The sequence below is a fragment of the Balaenoptera ricei genome, chromosome 9 (genome assembly GCF_028023285.1).
Source record: "Balaenoptera ricei isolate mBalRic1 chromosome 9, mBalRic1.hap2, whole genome shotgun sequence".
NCBI lineage: Eukaryota > Metazoa > Chordata > Mammalia > Artiodactyla > Balaenopteridae > Balaenoptera > Balaenoptera ricei.
Genome location: NC_082647.1, coordinates 50,535,634 through 50,556,226, shown reverse-complemented (window position 1 = coordinate 50,556,226; position 20,593 = coordinate 50,535,634). Strand labels below are relative to the sequence as shown.

Genomic DNA, 20,593 nt, shown 5'->3' with positions numbered 1-20,593 from the left:
TATTCAATATCTTGTGATAACCTATAATGGAAAACAATCTGAAAAACAATGGAAAACACCTGAAACTAACACAGTATTGTAAATCAACTATACTTCAATTAAAAAATTGACATGTATTAAGATATATAAAATATGAAGGATTTTGTAGGCTTTCTTCTTGATCGCAATATATAGCTTTAGTTATTTTTTTTGGCCACTGCATCTGAATTCAAAACTTATCACTTGAATTATACCAACTTGTATGAGTATTGACCATGAAAGTCCTCAAAAATGTTTAAAAATGTTTTTTCTTTAAGTTAATTGATTTTCTCACACCCTTATTGTATAATATAACCATATAATATGTATATAATAGTTGTGTGCATGCACAATTTGCTTTCATTTTGAGGGATTTCTGTAACAAAACCACCTTAATTTGATGATTAAAAACATTTTTTTTCTTTCTCATAAGACAACTGCCAGAACTTCCATCTAAAAACCTATTTTTCAACATGAACAATCGCCAGCATGTAGATCAACGCCGTCAGGGTTTGGAAGATTTCCTCAGAAAGTAAGTGTGCAGAAACTTTTGCAGCCAGACGGGAGATATAACTCTTTGCAAGAGTTGAGTGTCCTGTGATCAAGTTGGAGAGAATGTTCCCGTTTCTAAAATGCTAGTAATGTGCTCTGGAGGGACGCTCAGTAGTTCATTTCCTATATTAGAGCACCATCTCGTGGCTCACATTACACAGTGCATATTCAGGACCAAACTTTCCAGAAAGAAAACAATAAACTAATTGAATCAGATAATAAATATATACTCCCTTAAGCTATAAAGCAGAGCCAAATTGCTTGGGAGTTTAGCTGACAAAAGTAAAATTTGCCAGGAAACTAATGTGTCTTATTAAAAAGGCACTTCTTAGAAATTCTCTTTATTTACAACATTTAGGATCGACAGACCAAAATCAGCTCTACGTTGGGCTGCTAATACCCTTCTGAGCTCCTCTAAATGAATAGCTTAATGATACTCTTTGGAGAGAATGTTTATAAGGGAGTATTAATTGGTGTTTGAATAGTCTCGGTGGGTTATTAACTCTGGGGTACTTGGTGATGGTTGGTACTGCAGTGAAAGTGACTTGAATTCACACTGCTATAATTCCCCTTTTTTTCCACTCTGGAATGCTGGAATACCTACCTATCCCACGGGACAACACAGTGGTTTGCACACAGACCCTAAGGCCAGACTGCCTGGGTTCAAATCCTGCTTCTGCTACTTATTAGCTGGGGACTTGGGCAAGTCTTTTACCTCCTCTGTGCCTGTGTTTGCCCATCTATAAAATGGGGTAATAATAGTAGCTACTTCATAAGGTTGTCGAGAGGATTAAATCAGTTAACAAATGTAAAGCACTCACAACAGACTGACATATAATGTGTGGTATCCAAGTATCAGCCATTATTTTAATGCACTTAAATGAAATAGCTTTGAGCTAATTTTTTTATCTTCCTATTTTGTAGATAAGGAAATAGGATGAGTCCTATGACCACTAGTTAGTGGCAGGGCCACTAACAGGAGACCCTGAACTGTCTTTTTCTACTAGCTTCAGGATCTGAAGCCATCTCCTTTTGAGTTTGCTACACGGTAACTTTGAGCTAGCCTGAAATAATATACTGCCCTCTCCCCATATGGCTCACTCATCAAGGGTTTGGGTATTAAGTATCCACATGAATATTAACGTTTATTTCTATTAGATTGATATCATGCTTTTCCTTTGAGAGGGTCATGGAGACATACAGAAACATCCAAGGTTATAAATTGAGGGAGGGCCGGAAGAGAACAAGAAGGCAGAAGAATAAAAATGGCAAGAGACCAGAAGAATTGATTAACCGAGCCAAGTTCTCGGAAAACCTCACAGTGGTGTTCTTTGGGGTATCATAGGCATGACAAAGACCCAGTCAACTTTCTTCTGCCCTTTCCCTTTGGGGATAGCTCCAATTTTAACTGTCTGTATGGGACCCAGGTGGCTAATGGCCTCTCCCTTAAGACGTGGTCCCCGCAGCCAAATTTGCAGAGTGGCTTGTCGCTCCAGATGCTGCTCAGGGAAGCTGCAGACTGGCCATCGCCAGTGAGGCCTGGACAGAGCTAGTCAAATCCTGCAGTCCCCATAAGCGTTGGGGAGCTACGTGTTTTTGGTAGAGAAATCTCCTTATTTGAGATCAAAGGACAGCCTGTGTCTCTATGTTGCTGGTTAAGTGCAGGGCATGTGTTTTTCGACCAGGAATCACTTCATTGTTTTAAACATGACCTTTCCTTGCACAATTGGTCAACCAGATTCATGCCAGAGTGAGAGTCATTGGGCTGCAGAGGGGTTGTGCTTAGTTACTCTAGGTTGTTTTGGCATGCTGTGTCGTTTGGCAGTTTGCTGGTTGAATTTGATGCAGAGGTCATAATGGAAAGTGTCGTGGGTCAGGGGCTTGAGGAACTGGGTTCCAGGTCTCCTGTGAATCTTGGCTCCTGATTGTTTTCTGGCTCTTCGACCTTGGAAAAGTCACTTCATTCCTGTGAGCCTTGGTTTGCTAGAAAGAATGCAATAATGTAACACATGTATTACCGACCTCATGGGTAGTTAAGTCATTCAGAGGATGGCTTGGAAAGGACTCTGCAAACCTATTTATTAAGTGACTGCTTTGGACCAGGCTGGGTACTGGGGATATAGGACTGCACAAGATGGACACATATCCTTGACCTCTTGAAGCTTCCATTCTAGTGGGAAGCAACTATATACATACCAGGGATGGCTAGATTCATTAAAATTGGATCTGGATTACCATCCAGAAGTCAAATCATGAAACAGACACCAAGTTCTCTTGTGATGTTATTTGTTCCATTATGGTCTGTGAACATTAGTCTCCAAGTGATGAGTTTCACATTAAAAATGAAAGCTGGTGCTTCTACGTGGTTTGAACCTGAAGGAAGTCTAATACCACACGGTTGGATTCAGTCCTGACCTAAATGCCCTGAATACTGTGGCCCTTCCAATCCTCCCCACCTTCTTTTCTGTGCCCCTCAGATTCTGATGCATAGTCTTTATGTTCTTTGTGTAGTTTGTGTAGAAATAGCAACCTCGCATATCTTTGCCCTGGGTACACCCCCTCTGTCACCCCAGCCTAAGTCCACTTTGGGAAACTGGATGTGACATGCAACTCAGCCATCTGTGTCCTGACCCCACCTTGATGTCCTCTGAGGCCCTGTTGGTTACCCATTAAGTAGGGCCACTGTTAGTAGCCTGTACCTTGTTTGTAGAGCACTTTCGGAACTTGAGAGGGAAACACCACAGCATTAAAATGTGAAACATGCCTGTGTTGCAGATTTTTAGCAGGTATTTTTAAAACTTGGTTTTTAGGTAAGTTTTGAAGTTATGAACTAAGAGTGCTATATATGTTCAAACCCTTTGAAACCAAAATGCTGCTGTCTCTGTGCATAGGTGTGTGTCTGTAATACAAATATATAGTTTTTCCATTTCAAGGTCATTTGTGAAGTAATACATAATTAATAGCAAAGTACATATCCAGGCCGGTCTTCATAGAGGAATTAGAAAGTTGTTTCTTTGCCAGGATATCAAATAAGAGTAATTCATACTATTTTATTGAACACTGGCTATGTTTAGCTTTTTACATGTTTTATCTCAATACTTACAATGTTAGGAGTCAGGTTTCATCTCAATTTTATAGACAAGGAAATTATAAGAAAGGTAGAGGCACTATATTAATCCCAGGAACTGGCAGGTTTATAATTAGAACTCTTAAATGCTAGCTAAATTTGGTCAGTATGATTGTGAGATTTTTCAAATATATTCATTTTTCCTCAGTCTTGGCTATAATCTCCCTTTTGGGTCTCCCCCCGCCCCCCGGCTACTTTTAAATTGTAAGTCACTTTTACTAATAGTTATGAAAAAAGAAGTTATAGACTAAATTATAAACTCTGTTGGTAAGTCTCTAACTATGAAAATGGCATTCCTACTAATTTTTTACATTTGATTGCTATCACACATGGGAGCCAGCTTTCCTTCTTTACTGAATCCACCCCATTAATATAACTACATGTACCTTACAATGTAGACTTTTGTATTACAGTTTTGTATTTCTTAAAAATTTAAGGAATTGAAAAAAAAATTTTTTTTTGCAAAAGGATACCATGGAAACACTACAGCTAGTTTTATACACACACACACACACACACACACACAATTTTTATAAGACTTTGTGTTCAATAGAGGGCACCACAGCACAGATCATGAGTGTCTTCAATGAAGATTTGTAGGTTTTATTTTTTTCTCATGGTAAGAGGTAAACAGGCTGAATTAATTTTTTTTTCCTACATCAAACTGCTAACCTTCCACACGCTATACAGATGTGTATATATATCATTATATTGGGTTCAGTAGACTCAGGGCATCCTTAGTTAGGATTACATGGTTTTGCATAGCTATATATATTCTCAGCTGAACCAATATATAATACACCTAATAAAATCACGTTGAGGAAAACCAGATTTTCAGCTGTGTTTAATTCAAGGAAGAACAGGTTTTGCTTTGTTTAATTTATAAGTTGGTATGGAGAAAGGAATAACTTTTGACTTGTGTTGTAAATATCCTTTCAGAAATTCCTTTAAAATTCTAGAGGCTATTTTTTGTTCCTTTTATAAAGGCTTGAAAATTGTATACATTTATTTTTATGGAGGCTTATAAAGATGACATTTTATTGACTGTTTTACAAAGTACTCTTTATATTAAGTTTGAAGTTGATTTTCTGCTGTTAGATTTGTTGGTGGAAAATGTGGCACAAGTATGACTAAGGTAAAAATAAGGTTTAATATTATGATGGCAGTCACAACACTCTCTGATGTATAATAAACCAGATATTACTTAAAATGAACTAATTATGCTCACTGAACCGGATGGGAAAGCACTCTAAAAATTTTGTATTTTTAATTGTGGAATGAAATACGGGACTGAAAATAAAAATCCTAAATACAATAAAAAAGTATTTTTGCTTATTTAAAACTCATACCCATGGAGTACGGTGGCATACATTTAGCCAATCAGACAGAAGCAATTCAAAAAACCTAAACTGTGCCTGGCAGATGTTTTTGAACTCAGGGCCTGTGTGGGTGTTCAGATGTTCCCTGAACATCCTTCTCCCAGTTTAGAATTGTGAGCTGGGTGTGCCAGGCTCCCTCTGGCTGTTCACCTGTGTGTCCTCCAGATGGCAGTATTAAGCAGAAAAGAAAACACTGGGAAATGAGTCTAATGCACAGTAAAATTGGAAATTGAATTATAGCTCAAGAAAAAGGACAGTAGCCTTGAGGTCCCGATCAACCTGGACTCGATCACTTTTGTTTGCTGTACCCATGTGTTAGGTTACTAGCAAGTTAATAACAGTGTATGACCAGTTCAAGGCTCAGTAGAATTGCTTTAGACATGAAATAACGCTAAAATGAATTTGTGTCCAATATCATTGGCATTAGTGCTCATTACTTTTGTGGTGTAATGCCTCGAACCATCTAAAATCAATTTTAAAGATTACCCATTATTTTATCAAGAAAATACATTTCCAACAGAAACAAAGCAGTAAGTATAATCCCATGAACAGTTACTTGTAACATCGCTGGCAGGAAACCACTGACAAAAGGACACAGGAAACACTCCGTTCAAACTTCACAGCAAATGCAAGGTAATATTAATGGGTCGTTGCTATATAAATCTTCTCTTGATTTGAAGCATTTAAAACAAGAGTGGTAAACATTTATAAAGGTAGAAAATAAATCTCAAAGAGTAGTAAAAGGGATTTACTACTTTACTCCTTATACTTGGTAAATTAATCTTTATCATGTGATATGGTCATCTTCTGAGGCCACCCAGGGCAGAGGACATGGAGGGAGTGTAAATATTTAACTGCTTTGCTTGAGACTTTGCCTTTTAAAAAGGCACAAAGGTTTTCCTTTTCCTTTTAGTAGGTCAGTAAAGAATATTTCTCAAACTACATTTGTAAGCTTATTTGAAGCAAAGAGGACAGCTAGATTTTGGTTTTGATACTGTGCATTTTTAGACGCTCGCCTTCTTGAAGAAATAATTCTGTTTTATTTGGAAGAGAAGGAAGTATTCCAGTGGCCTTGGATTTTTAGTAAATTGATATGAATGGCCAAAAGAGATTTACTTATCTAATTACTTGTTTAAAAAATGCAGAATATAAACTAAGTTTCGTTTGGTATGAAATACATACTCTTTTTCATAGACCTCTATATGAAAAATCCCATGTTGGACAGAGTTATACTTGGGTTTCAGTGTTTCAGTTTTGTCCCCTATATCTGGTTTTAGTGTCTGTGTTATATCATTATCGAGCTATTAATAGAGACTAAATTATCATACATCAAAATCTTTGCTAAAAAGAGAAAACCAGTTTTTATTTAAATATAAATAATGCATTTCAGAAAAAGACACATTCACTGCTAATATGAATTTGAGCACGTGCAGATTTTGCTACAGGGCAGTTTTTCATTCTCCATGTAGTTCTGATGCACCTGCTGAAATTTGTACTCTCTTTGTAAACTTTGATCTTGCATGTGGGAAGGCTAGTATGTACTTATTACAAAATTATCATACTTTAATTACATATATGGTAAAATTGGCTGGGAGCAATTTTATTTAGGGACTCATTTTAAAATAGATACGCAGTGCTGCTGAAGATTTTATAGAAATTTCCAGTCAATTTTAAGTATTCAAAAAAGCCACCTCGCAGCGAGCCCTTGTGAACGTGTATATAAGCATCCTCGTAAAGTTTGAAAATGTAAGACATGCTGAGAAATCTATTGACTTTTCAATATAGTTTTTAATAGTCGTTGAAAGTTTTGATGTTTCATGACAGCCTAGCCAATAAAGATCACAGAATTGGCATGCTGGTTGGCAGTAAATTTTTTAAAAGCAGAATAAATTTCTGTGACTATCTAAGCAAAATATTTCCATAATTAATCCACATGGTCACAACAGATGGTTAAACTGAAGAAATGTCCTTGAAGTTATTCTTTTAACAGATGTTCTTAACTATTAGTTTCATGTTTTTACTCACCTAAATTTCCAAATAATCGAATAAAAGTTAACATATGCTTTCATCCCTTTAATAGGAAGAGTCACAATTGATGCCAAGTTTGCCATAGTAGAGAAATTACTTCAGTGGCACATTTCTAATGTTTTTTCTCTTTCCCACCCTATAATTGTCCATCCCCGTCCACTGGTCATGTCTCCTTTTTTCTTTTACGTAGGGTCCTACAGAATGCACTTCTGCTTTCAGATAGCAGCCTTCACCTCTTCCTGCAAAGCCATCTGAATTCAGAAGACATCGAGGCATGTGTTTCCGGGCAGACTAAGTACTCCGTAGAAGAAGCAATTCACAAGTTTGCCTTGATGAACAGACGTTTCCCTGAAGAAGAAGAAGAAGGAAAAAAAGAAAATGATATAGATTATGATTCGGAAAGGTATTTCCTTGCATTTTGATTTAATGTATACGTATTTATATAACACATCGTGCACATATGCGTGTGTATAGATATATACACACACTCCACTTTTTTGTTGATGTAATACTAAGATAATGAAAAAATTAATTGACTGAGATTTCATTGAGCTGTGACAGTTCATCATAGAAGTCTTCACACACACCTCCACACTGAATTAATGAATGCAGTAGAAATTCAATTATCTGCATTCTGATTATGTGACTTTCATTTAGTCAGACTTGAATTATTCGCGTTTAAATTATCTAGCTAAAAAAATATCCAACTGCACTCCAAATGGCTAATTAAAAGTCCAAATTTCCTGTCTCTCTCTGTGACTGGAGATAATTAAAGTTCTCCTCTGTTACTCAGGCTTTGAGTGTGTTGTGAAAACCAATTTCCTCTTTTTATTATTTTCCCCCTCTCTTCTTTTCCAGTTCATCCTCTGGGTTTGGACATAGTAGTGATGACAGCAGTTCACACGGATGTAAAATGAGCACAGCTCTGCAGGAATCCTGAAAAATAATTGTAATGTTACCATTTTAGGAATAGCAAACTGTGTCCAGTCATAGAGCAGAAAGCTTGCTAATAATATATTCTTACCTAAAGCTCACTGTCATATTAAGTATTTAAATTCGTAAAGATGTTGTGTTGTTTATTAGTGGTATTTTTATGTTGTCCTATTTTGGCTAAGCTTCTGTAAAAAGCTAAAAGCCAGTGAATGCAGTATTCTCCTTGATAGGCGCACGCTATTGGTAAAACAAGATCCTGCCCTCAAATGAAATGATTTATATGTTTAAAAAAACCTAGTTGGCTTTATTGCATTTTAAAAGATAGGTAAATAGGTAGCATTTGAAATCCAGATAGAGAATTCCTTCTTGTATCACTGGGGCAGTGTTAGCATAAACACAGCAGGTATGGTCTTAGCCACTACGAAGACTTTCGGCACAGACCAGAATGCCTCTCAGACAGGCGGTTGGAATTCTGTGGGTACCTCCCCTGCACTGGGAAAACACTTACTTTTGGGGTGGTTGATTGAAATATTTTAAGAGTGTTTAACCTTTCCAGTATTCTATTTCACACGTAAATGGAAAATGTATCTTACGAATAGAGAGACATGTTAAAATAATGTTTACATCTTAGAGAAAAAGCCCAGAAATAGCACTAGTCATTTTGCTTATATTTGCAATATATAGATTCAGAAATACATTTTCATTGTCCAAAATCAGCTTTAACACATGGTTTCTGGAAACAAACCATTTGTTTTCATTATCTATGTGTAATTAGAATTACAGGTTCATGATTTATTTTCTGACTTAATGTGCAATTTCTTATCACTAGATAACTTTCAGTGTCAGTGACAGTTGCTTGTTACTTTTTTAAGTTAAAAGTAGGATCTTATAAAAATTAATAAATTTTGCCAATAAATATTCCCATAATTTAGAAAAGGATATGAACTTGCTAATTTCAGAATTAATTATTCATTTCTAAAAAGTCCTTTCTTTTAAGGCATTTCCCTGAGCATCTATAAATGCTTATTTTATAAAGCATTAATTAAATGTTTTTTTTCTTTTTTTAGTGGCCCAAAGATTAAATGTCTTAGATAAAGTACATTGAACTTCAAACTTTCAGATAAAGCAGCATTTTCTTGAGATAATTGTTCAAGTTTCTTCCTGTTGAATGGTACAAAATATCTCTGAAATTAACAGGAAGATATTTTTACATAACCGGTATAACTTGTTGCTTTAATTAAATATTACCTCACCTCATTTTATTTTAACTAGGAGTTTAAAAGTATTATTTAAAGAGCCTTTGAAATGCTTGTAACTAAGAACCAACAGAAAAAATTAAATTTAGAATACGCATGATCTCCTTAATTTCGCCTTTTTGTTTTTTGTTTGCTCTAAAACATTATTGAACTTTTCGTAAATATTTTGATTTAAGGTATCTTGGATCTTGTTACTTTGTCATTTAAGACTCATTATTTTAATACAGGGGGAAAAAAAGATTAAGCAATTTCTTTTTATCTTGCTAACATGTAGTTTGCCATCCAGTCATTTGAATGTGATCCCTAGGTCCTTGGCAATACGTATTTGCATTCACGTTATTTCTGTTTTACTGCAGTTTTGAAAAGCATATAACGTGCCACCAATCGTCATGTGATTTTTAGATGATGTAACTATAGCTATCAAAATTGATATTAAGTAATGCCTAATACTGTGATATGTAAACTTCATGAGATCTTCATTTTCACATTAAACATGAAAAAATCAACTTCAGTTTGTTGGATCGCTTATTTTATACAAGAGAATATATTTCTTCTGTGTTAGATCTAAATTCAGTGTGTTTCTGAATGATTAGTAATTTTTAATGAATAATTTTGGTAAAATTTGGTTTCATATTCACTGTAGTTGTGTACATTTAAGGCGTTTAGCCTTGGTTTGGTTGTTTTGATATCTAAGCACTGGCTTCTTTAAACTGATTTCCTGCAGCTGAGATATTTAAATGAACTTCAGCCCCCAATGGCTTTCTTGTTTTGTTCAAGTCTCTTATTTTTCTCCGCCATATTTTTATAAAGCTTTCTTTAGAAAAAGAAAACAATTACTTAAATAACTAAATAGCATAGATGTTTATTTAAAACTATTTTAAATGTAACAGATTTAAAGAATTCTAATCCTGGTTGCTTTATGATTTACATACAAAAAACTGTATTTCCCTGGCTAATTCTTAAAGGGCACACTTATTCACCTATAGAGATAGTTTATGTGTTCTGTTTGAGAACTGGTTTTATATATAACCCAAAGGTGTCAACAATGAAAGTCAATAACCTGTTACTTAGGGCTTCTTTTAAAGTCTCACTTGGAAGAAAGTGATTTAAATTCTAGTTAAAATTTCAAGTTTTAAAAATTACTAAGGGAAAAACAGAAATGTTAATCTTTAAGTAGTTATGTCCATTAAGATATTAAATATCTTGCAGGAGCTTTTTAAGCCTAGTTCACAGTTTACTAAGTAATTAAATACAAACAAGTGATACGCAATAAGCTTACTATAGTCTGGTAAAAAAAAAAATTTCTTTTATGGCTATTAAGAATTTAAACAAATTCATTTAGCCTAGCCACAATTACCATTATATCCCAACAGTAAACTGAATGTTGTTTTGAACTCAGTTTATGTTTTTTGGTGCCTTAAGGAGTCATCATTATTGAGCTACTGTGGTACAAATAAGGTTTTCAGTATTTCAGCTATAAAGGAAGACCCTTTTCCATGAAAGGCCTCTAAAATTTTAAAGATAAAAATAACAAAAGTTAATTCTATTTCTAAATAGTTTTCCTCTTAATATTTAAATCACTTAGTTGGTATCCTATGAATACAATGCAGCATCTTTTCAATGTAGGAACAATTTATTTCAATACAATTTTCTGCTTTTGTTTGGAATATAGACCTTTATTATATATATAATATATATACACATATTTTCAAATACACAAAGCTGTCTGAAATTAGTTATTGCAGTTTGACAGTCAAAGCATAGATACAATTTCCTTTGCACATAAAGGTCACAAGAAATTAATACATTTTAGTAGAATGGAGTTCAAAAAGTTTAGGACGTAAATAAGCAACAATTTCTTTAAGTTTGAAGTATTAACAAAGGATTTTGGCTCTATTCTTTGCCATATGCAGCTCACAAACGAGTCACCATTGTTCCTTTAAGTCAGGCACAATTGCTCTTCACTCTTGCTGGAAACTTTTCTAGATCATTGTTATGAACAGTGCATTGGACACTAATTTATTTTAGCTGCGGAAACTCTGGTAGTGACCCTTTTCTCTTTCTCCAAAATTCCAAAGACTTGTTTTCAAAAGATAGGAAACGAGAAAAAAAAAATTAAGCTACAATTTTACGCGGAATTTAAACTCTGGTCTAAAGACACTATGCAAATGGTTTATGCTAAAGAGGAAAATACCCTTTCTCCCCCGACGAGAAGTGTAGACGCATCCAAAGCCCCACACCGCTTGTCTTTGCCGCTAGAGGCACAGCACGGGCATAACTTGCGGTTGTGTTTTTGCTTGTTTCTTACCTCTGGGCCTTCTTTATAGCTCTGCCCCCCACCCCACCGGCGGCGGCGCTCCCGCGGCGGCACCCGGCCCGCCTGTTGGCTGCAGCGCCCGGCCGGCTCGCGCACACTCCCCGCGCTGCGGCCAGCACACGCGCGCTCCCGCTGCCTCCCGCCCTGGCCGCTCCGCCGGCGGCGGCGGCGGTGACTGGGTGGCAGGTAGCGAGCCAGTCGGCCTCGGTCCGGTAACCCATGGCAACCGCCCTGGTAACCCATAGCAACTGCGCGGCGGAAAGAAAGGGGGGGAACCCGGGTGGAGGGGGGCGGCGGGTGGTGAGTGGGAACAACAACCGCAAAAAGACAGGATTTACAGCACCGACCTGCAGCGCCCCCTCCCCTGCCCACCTGCCTCGAACGTGGGCACCGCGAGGCCCCCTTCCCAGCGTTAGAATGACAGCTTGGCGGCTTGAGAAAAAAAAATAATAATAATGCAGAGGGGCCTGGGGTGGTGGGTTTGGTGCAGGAGGGAGCTTTGAATACCGAGGACCCCCTGGGGCCTCCGGGTTCAGTCGTCTCCGGGGCCCCGCTGGTTTGGCAGCGCGCGTGGAGCCGGCCCCCGCTGCTCGGGTGGGTTTCGGGCTTAGCTGGGTCAGGGCGGCCGGGCCGGGGAGACGGCGGCGGCCGTTCTCAGTCTAGGGCTGGACCCGAGTCTTTGTTCTGCAGATGCTCGCGCGGCACTAAGGCCTCCGCCCCGCCGCCCGGCCCGAGAAGGGGCGACGACGCGCCGCCGGCGCGGGTGTGGTTCAGGCCTAGAGCGGCCCCGGAGCGTCCCGGGGTCGCGGCGGGGTTGGGGCGAAGACCACGCGTTGCGAAAGTTTTACCTGCGCACGCACCGCACACATTAGTCGACCCCTTTCTCCTCTAGTCTCCCCCAGAACCCTAAATAAAACCTGCGGGTGGGCGCGCCGTCGCGTTAATCCGTTAATCTGTCTGGGAAGGGAGCGGACCGACGACGCTTGGTGTCGAGACTGGCTCGCCGAGGAAGAAGCGCGTGCCTCCGGGTCCAGAAACGGCCCAGGGTCAGGGTTTAATGTGTGTGTGTGGGAGGGTGGGGGACGTATAGGGAGGGACAAGTCCCTCACCCCATCAGGCTCGGAGCCCGGAGGCCGAGCTTCCTTTACCTTGGAAGAAAGCGCGCGGCCAGTGGCGACCCGATGCAAGGCTGCGGGAGGACAGAGGGGGGCGCTGCCGGGCCAGCGCGGTGGCCCGGCGGTCCGCGGCAGAACGCGCCGCCTGGGGTCTGGCTAGCTGTCTGTGTGGTGGCGTGGTGGCGTGGTGTTAGGGCTCCCAAGTGGAAAGAACCCACGCCTCACACAGCTTTCCGTCGGTGCATCATCTGCTCGCTTGTGTATTCGCAGAACACCCAGCCCTCAAAAGGATGATGCAGGAAACACAACCGGAACAAGTTCCATTGGATACAGAGTACCTAGGTACTTAAAAAGTCCACCCCACCAGGAAATGTAGTGTGGTGAAGAGAGATGGCACTGGACGCCTATAGTTCTAGGTCTAAATCTAACTAGTTGTGATTCCAGGTGCATTTTGATGTTTTAAGAAGGATAAGGCCAGGATAAGTTTTGAAGTCCTTTGAGATCTTAATCCTCAATTATTCTCCCTCTGTAGGTGTGTGCCAGTTACAAATACAAATAGCAAAGCCTACACAAAGACCTGCACAAGTATAACATATATTTGTACAATATATGGTCCTGAAAAGGTGAGTAGATCAACAGTGTTTTATATATCTAATACTTTTACTGGTAAACAAAAAGGAAACTGGCTAAAGAATCCTATTTTAATCCTTTCATAAGGAAAAGAATCTTCTGAATATATGCTTTTGTTGCCACAGATCTTAGGGAAACTTGGTTTATTTTCACAAACATGCACATTCTGGGCTCTGCTGCCTACTGGGCACCAGGTACAAAGGAGACTGTAAACTCTCAGACCTGTGTAAACTGTAAAAGATAGCTTGCCTGCCCTGGGATCCATTCAGTACAATCCCAGCCCTCTGCATAGTGGTGTACTGGGAGCCCTGTGCTGTAGTTTAAATTTTTTTTTTTTTTAACAAAAGCAATTACAGAAAAGTGTAAATTTAACGTGTGACATTTAACATTTTGCTGTGGCAGGCAGCCTCCACTTAAATGGGGCCTTTCTGCAGAACAACAGGAGCCAAAAGGCCTTGTGTCATGGAGTAATGTAAGACACAATCTGGGCTGCAAATGCACAATGAATCGGGAAGGATTTATGTAATTAATTGACCAGTCTTAACCTGTTATCGTGATGTAAGGAATTTGGATCTCATTAATTTGGGTTCTGACAGATTTCATATTAGAGCTGGCAAATATGGATTGAGCCTCTTATTCTTGTAGCAGCTGGAATTTCCATGACAGTGAGGATTAGTGAAGAAGACCTATTGCTGGAGTCAAACTGCCTCTTTGTAATCAGTAGCCCTGCTCTGTATTAAAAGGATAATGGGAAAAAAAAAAAGTGAGAAAAAAAAAAAGGAAAAAGCATATTACCTGGCTGAAGGAGCAGAAGGGGCTGGTGCTCACACTGCTGGTATGTGTATTGAGCTCAAGCATCTGCAGTTGAATGAAAACATTAATTTCAATCATAAAGTTAGCTGGTTTCTCAAGCACTTTGAGAGCATGTGAAGGTAGAAGGGTCTCAGGGTCAGGTTTAGTATAGTTGTCAAAGTTAAAAGGGATTAAAAGATGGAGGCTTTGAATTTCCTCTGTGTGCACACAGAAACGTATGAAGAAGGACACAGAAGTCTTATGAGGGGCAAATGGCATTTTCTGAATATCATATCCACAAATGAGCGATTCAGAGCCCTGAAGGAGAAACTGGCTTTCTCAGGAGCCACTGACTGTCTCCTAGTCAGAGCTCCTTCGTGGACCTCATGAAACCCAGAATTCACATAATGAGCAGTTCGTCGATAATCTAATTTGTGTCCTTTTCACAGAATACGATGTTTAATGAATCACCCATTTGGAACTCTCTAGTTTCTTCTTTGAGATTTTAAGAAAATCCAGTAGAAATCTAACTTTCATTTTCACCCTCCTTGATAACCAGAAAAATGCTAGGTTGGAAAAAAGTTCCAAGATTAAACTAAATGCTTTTTCTTTTCCTTTCTTTCACAATAGGTTTCCCCAATTACTGTGCAACATGATAAGGTTAAATAACAACTGCCATAAGGATCATTAATACAGGAAGATAAGCAAAGTTGCACGTTTAAAACATTTTCAGGGTATCATTTGCCTCCTTCTGCTAATGCAGAATACAAGCACTGCATATTTAACTTTTTAGACATAAAGCCCAGTTGACCTTTTCTAGTATGTTATTCATACTAGAATATTCATAAATACTCTTCAAAGTTGGATACTGACTGCTCTTGAAATATGTTTTAAAATTTGTATATTACTTAAAAAATTTTCCAAACAACTTTAATTTTAATATAAGAAATATTGTTACAGTGTGAATCTTTGCAAAAACGAAAGGATTTCCAATCTCCTCTCCCACTTTTTTTGCTGTCTTGATTCCAACCAAATTCCAAAGTAAAGAATTTTTTTTTTTTATTTAGTGATAATGGGATATGATCTAGCAGTGAAGTGCTTGATACAAAGATTTGTTTTGTGATTATCTTGTTAAGGTGTGATTTCTTCAGCTTTGGTTCCATTTAAGTGCGTGCATAAAGACTGGAAATTTGCATCAGTACATTAATATTATCCTTCACTTTGAGAGCAAAAAAAGAGCTAGTAGTTGTTGTTGGTATTATTATTTCAGTGGGAAGTCTGTGAAGATAAACAATTGATATCAGCAAGACTTGGATAACTAGTATAAACCTTGACAAGGGCGATTAATAGTGTATATAAACACACTTCAAATTTGTATACACCATCTCAGCTCTCACCTAGGGATTTCTTTGTATTTTTTTAAAAGGGTAATTTGTAAGTTGACAATTACAAGGTTATCAGCTCATGTGCTGTATGTACTGTTTATATATTGGAGGTATGGAATGGACACTTTGAAGTGTGATTTAGCCAAGAGGGTGTTGACAGGAAGGAAGTCTAGTGAACGGGGTTCTGGCTCTGCCACTAACGTGTACCCAAAGGCAACTCCCACCCTCTGTAGACTGCAGTTTCCTCATCAGTACAATAAGAAGACAATACAGAATGTCTTTAAAGGTGTTAATAAGGGTTATTGAAAGAAAGAAAGAAAGAAAGAAAGAGAGAGAGAGAAAGAAAGAGAAAGAAAGAAAGAAAGAAAAAGAAAGAGAAAGAAAGAAAGAAGAAAGAGTAAAAGAAAGGGAAGAAGGAAGGAAGGAAGAAAGAGAGAGGGCAGAGGTTTTCATGGTCTTATTTCTGCAGGACTTCTCAGTGCCTTTCATATGTTGATATACAGTGAGTGAGTGAGAGTGTGTGTGTGTGTGTGTGTGTGTGTGTGGTGGGGGGGGGGAATACTGTTTTTTAAAACCGTATCCAAGAAGACAATAAAAATTTTATGATCTTTTGAATCTATAATACTTTGGATTCCTTCCCAGAATGGTTAAGGGACACTTGTGTTCATCCTAAGTGTTCCTGAGGCCAAGGTGTGAGGGATGTGCGGACATCACCAAATGAGAAGGAATCCCCTTCTGAGACTACGTTCTGTAAAGAGGCAGGGAGTATGGTGCTAAGTTTAAATCTTAGGTTCACTGTCTAAAGATGAGTGACTTGGGGGAGGTCCCTCAACCTTTTGGAGTTTGTTTCTTCATTTACCACATGAAGATAATAATACAACCTGAGAGCAGGTGTGAGGTGCTGATGAAATCACTGCGTGTTCCCGGTACTTGGAAGGGTCTTTTCATTTCCCCTCCTATGCCTTCTTGCTTGGCTAATTTCTCCTTTTCAGGACTCTGATGAAATGCCTCCTGGTGCAGATGCCCACTCTGACCACACCCTCTACAGAGCAGGGACGCTTGCAGTGTTTTCTGGGCAGGACCTGCCTCACATTCGCACATGCCTTTCTGGCAGCACCCATCCCCTTGTGCTGCATCGTTGTTCACCCATCTTCTCTTCAGGCAGTAGCCCCCGGAGGGCGAGGACTGAATTTTATCTCTGACCCACCCCGCCCTCCCAGCGCCAGCCACAGTTTAATAAGGAGCACGTTCCAGGGTCAGGGATGAATTACTGTCCTACATAGGACCCTTCTTCTTCTTTTTTTTTTAATTAATTTTATTTATTTATTTGTTTATTACATCTTTATTGGAGTATAATTGCTTTACAATGATGTGTTAGTTTCTGCTTTATAACAAAGTGAATCAGCTATACATATATCACCGTATCTCCTACCTCTTGTGTCTCCCTCCCATCATCCCTATTCCACCCCTCTAGGTGGTCACAAAGCACCGAGCTGATCTCCCTGTGCCATGCAGCTGCTTCCCACTAGCTGTCTATTTTACATTAGGTAGTGTATATATGTCCATGCCACTCTCTCACTTCGTCCCAGCTTACCCTTCCCCCTCCCCATGTCCTCAAGTCCATTCTCTGCGTCTGCGTCTTTATACCTGTCCTGCCCCTAGGTTCTTCAGAACTATTTGTTTTTGCATACGGTATTTGTTTTTCTCTTTATGACTTACTTCACTCTGTATGACAGTTTCTAGGTCCATCCACCTCACTACAATAACTCAATTTTGTTTCTTTTTATGGCTGAGCAATATTCCATTGTATATATGTGCCACATCTTCTTTATCCATTCATCTGTTGATGGACACTTAGGTTGTTTCCATGTCCTGGCTATTGAAAATAGAGCTGTAATGAACATTGTGGTACATGACTCTTTTTGAATTATGGTTTTCTCAGGGTATATGCCCAGTAGTGGGATTGCTGGGTCGTATGGTAGTTCTGTTTTTAGTTTTTTAAGGAACCTCCATACTGTTCTCCATAGTGGCTATATCGATTTACATTCCCACCAACAGTGCAAGAGGGTTCCCTTTTCTCCACACCCTCTCCAGCATTTATTGTTTCTAGATTTTTTGATGATGGCCATTCTGACTGGTGTGAGGTGATACCTCATTGTAGTTTTCATTTGCCTTTCTCTAATGATTAGTGATGTTGAGCATCCTTTCATGTGTTTGTTGGCAATCTGTATATCTTCATTGGAGAAATGTCTATTTAGGCCTTTTGCCCATTTTTGGGTTGGGTTGTTTGTTTTTTTTGATGTTGAGCTTCATGAGCTGCTTGTAAATTTTAGAGATTAATCCTTTGTCAGTTGCTTCATTTGCAAATATTTTCTCCCATTCTGAGGGTTGTCTTTTCGTCTTGTTTATGTTTTCCTTTGCTGTGCAAAAGCTTTTAAGTTTCATTAGGTCCCATTTGTTTATTTTTGTTTTTATTTCCATTTCTCTAGGAGGTGGGTCAAAAAGGATCTTGCTGTGATTTATGTCATAGAGTGTTCTGCCTGTGTTTTCCTCTAAGAGTTTGATAGTGTCTGGCCTTACATTTAGGTCTTTAATCCATTTTGAGTTTATTTTTGTGTATGGTGTTAGGGAGTGTTCTAATTTCATTCTTTTACATGTAGCTGTCCAGTTTTCCCAGCACCACTTATCGAAGAGACTGTCTTTTCTCCATTGTATATTCTTGCTTCCTTTATCAAAAATAAGGTGACCATATGTGTGTGGGTTTATCTCTGGGCTTTCTATCCTGTTCCATTGATCTGTATGTCTGTTTTTGTGCCAGTACCATACTGTCTTGATTACTGTAGCTTTGTAGTATAGTCTGAAGTCTGGGAGCCTGATTCCTCCAGCTCCATTTTTCTTTCTCAATATTGCTTTGGCTATTTGGGGTCTTTTGTGTTTCCATACAAATTGAAATTTTTTTCTAGATCTGTGAAAAATGCCATTGGTAGTCTGATAGGGATTGCACTGAATCTGTAGATTGCTTTGAGTAGTATAGTCATTTTCACAATGTTGATTCTTCCAATCCAAGAACATGGTATATCTCTCCATCTGTTAGTATCGTCTTTAATTTCTTTCATCAGTGTTTTATAGTTTTCTGCATACAGGTCTTTTGTCTCCTAAGGTAGGTTTATTCCTAGGTATTTTATTCTTTTTGTTGCAATGGTAAATGGGAGTGTTTCCTTAATTTCTCTTTCAGAGTTTTCATCATTAGTGTATCGGAATGCAAGAGATTTCTGTGCATTAATTTTGTATCCTGCTACTCTACCAAATTCATTGATTAGCTCTAGTAGTTTTCTGGTAGCATCTTTAGGATTCTCTATGTATAGTGTCATGTCATCTGCAAACAGTGACAGTTTTACGTCCTCTTTTCTGATTTGGATTCCTTTTATTTCTTTTTCTTCTCTGATTGCTGGGGCTAAAACTTCCAAAACTATGTTGAATAATAGTGGTGAGAGTGGACAGCCTTGTCTTGTTCCTGATCTTAGAGGAAATGGTTTCAGTTTTTCACCATTGAGAACAATGTTGGCTGTGGGTTTGTCATATATGGCCTTTATTATGTTGAGGTAAGTTCCCTCCATGCCTACTTTCTGGAGGGTTTTCATCATAAATGGGTGTTGAATTTTGTCAAAAGCTTTTTCTGCATCTATTGAGATGATCATATGGTTTTTCTCCTTCAATTTGTTAATATGTTTTATCACATTGATTGATTTGCATATATTGAAGAATCCTTGCATTCCTGGGATAAACCCCACTTGATCATGGTGTATGGTCCTTTTAATGTGCTGTTGGATTCTGTTTGCTAGTATTTTGTTGAGGATTTTTGCATCTGTGTTCATCAGTGATATTGGCCTGTAGTTTTCTTTCTTTGTGACATCTTTGTCTGGTTTGGTATCAGGGTGATGGTGGCCTCGTAGAATGAGTTGGGGAGTGTTCCTCCCTCTGCTATATCTTGGAAGAGTTTGAGAAGGATAGGTGTTAGCGCTTCTCTAAATGTTTGATAGAATTCGCCTGTGAAGCCATCTGGTCCTGGGCTTTAGTTTGTTGGAATATTTTAAATCACAGTTTCAATTTCAGTGCTTGTGATTGGTCTGTTTATATTTTCTATTTCTTCCTGGTTCAATCTCGGAAGGTTGTGCTTTTCTAAGAAGTTGTCCATTTCTTCCAGGTTGTCCATTTTATTGGCATATAGTTGCTTGTGGTAATCTCTTATGATCCTTTGTATTTCTGCAGTGTCTGTTGTTACTTCTCCTTTTTCATTTCTAATTCTATTGATTTGAGTCTTCTCCCTTTTTTTCTTGATGAGTCTGGCTAATGGTTTATCAATTTTGTTTATCTTCTCAAAGAACTAGCTTTTAGTTTTATTGATCTTTGCTATTGTTTCTTTCATTTCTTTTTCATTTATTTCTGATGTGATCTTTATGATTTCTTTCCTTGTGCTAACTTTGGGGTTTTTTTATTCTTCTTTCTCTAATTGCTTTAGGTGTAAGGTTAGGTTGTTTATTTGAGATGTTTCTTGTTTCTTGAGGTAAGATTGTATTGCTATAAACTTCCCTCTTAGAACTGCTCTTGCTGCATCCCATAGGTTTTTGGTCGTCGTGTTTTCACTGTCATTTGTTTCTAGGTATTTTTTGATTTCCTCTTTTGATTTCTTCAGTGATCTCTTGGTTATTTAGTAGTGTATTGTTTAGCCTCCATGTATATGTATTTTTTACAGATTTTTTCCTGTAATTGATATTTAGTCTCATAGCATTGTGGTTGGAAATGATACTTGATACGATTTCAATTTTCTTAAATTTACCAAGGCTTGATTTGTGACCCAAGATATGGTCTCTCCTGGAGAATGTTCCATGAGCACTTGAGAAGAAAGTGTATTCTGTTGTGTTTGGCTGGAATGTCCTATAAATATCATTTAAGTCAATCCTGCTTAATGTATCATTTAAAGCTTGTGTTTACTTATTTATTTTCATTTTGGATGATCTGTTCATTGGTGAAAGTGGGGTGTTAAAGTCCTCTACTATGATT

At 38.3% G+C, this 20,593-nt stretch overlaps 1 protein-coding gene and 1 long non-coding RNA gene across 4 annotated transcripts in view; one reads left to right on the top strand and one right to left on the bottom strand.

Moving 5' to 3' along the window:
* Positions 1-8,952, top strand: part of SNX10 (sorting nexin 10) — a 74,868-nt gene extending 65,916 nt beyond the window's left edge. For 2 of the 3 annotated variants that reach the window (XM_059933748.1, XM_059933747.1), the window contains 3 exons: positions 452-550; positions 7,295-7,507; positions 7,963-8,952. In XM_059933748.1, coding sequence (XP_059789731.1) covers positions 452-550; positions 7,295-7,507; positions 7,963-8,044 — 394 coding nt within the window. In that variant the 3' untranslated portion in view covers positions 8,045-8,952. The remainder of the gene's footprint in view (positions 1-451; positions 551-7,294; positions 7,508-7,962) is intronic. The other variant, XM_059933746.1, reaches the window with a different exon arrangement.
* Positions 6,414-11,595, bottom strand: LOC132371944 (uncharacterized). Its single transcript, XR_009505022.1, has 2 exons — positions 11,488-11,595; positions 6,414-7,452 (listed from the first exon to the last, which is right to left on the bottom strand). It is a non-coding gene; the product is annotated as an uncharacterized LOC132371944 (long non-coding RNA).
* Between the last annotated feature and the right edge of the window lie 8,998 nt (positions 11,596-20,593).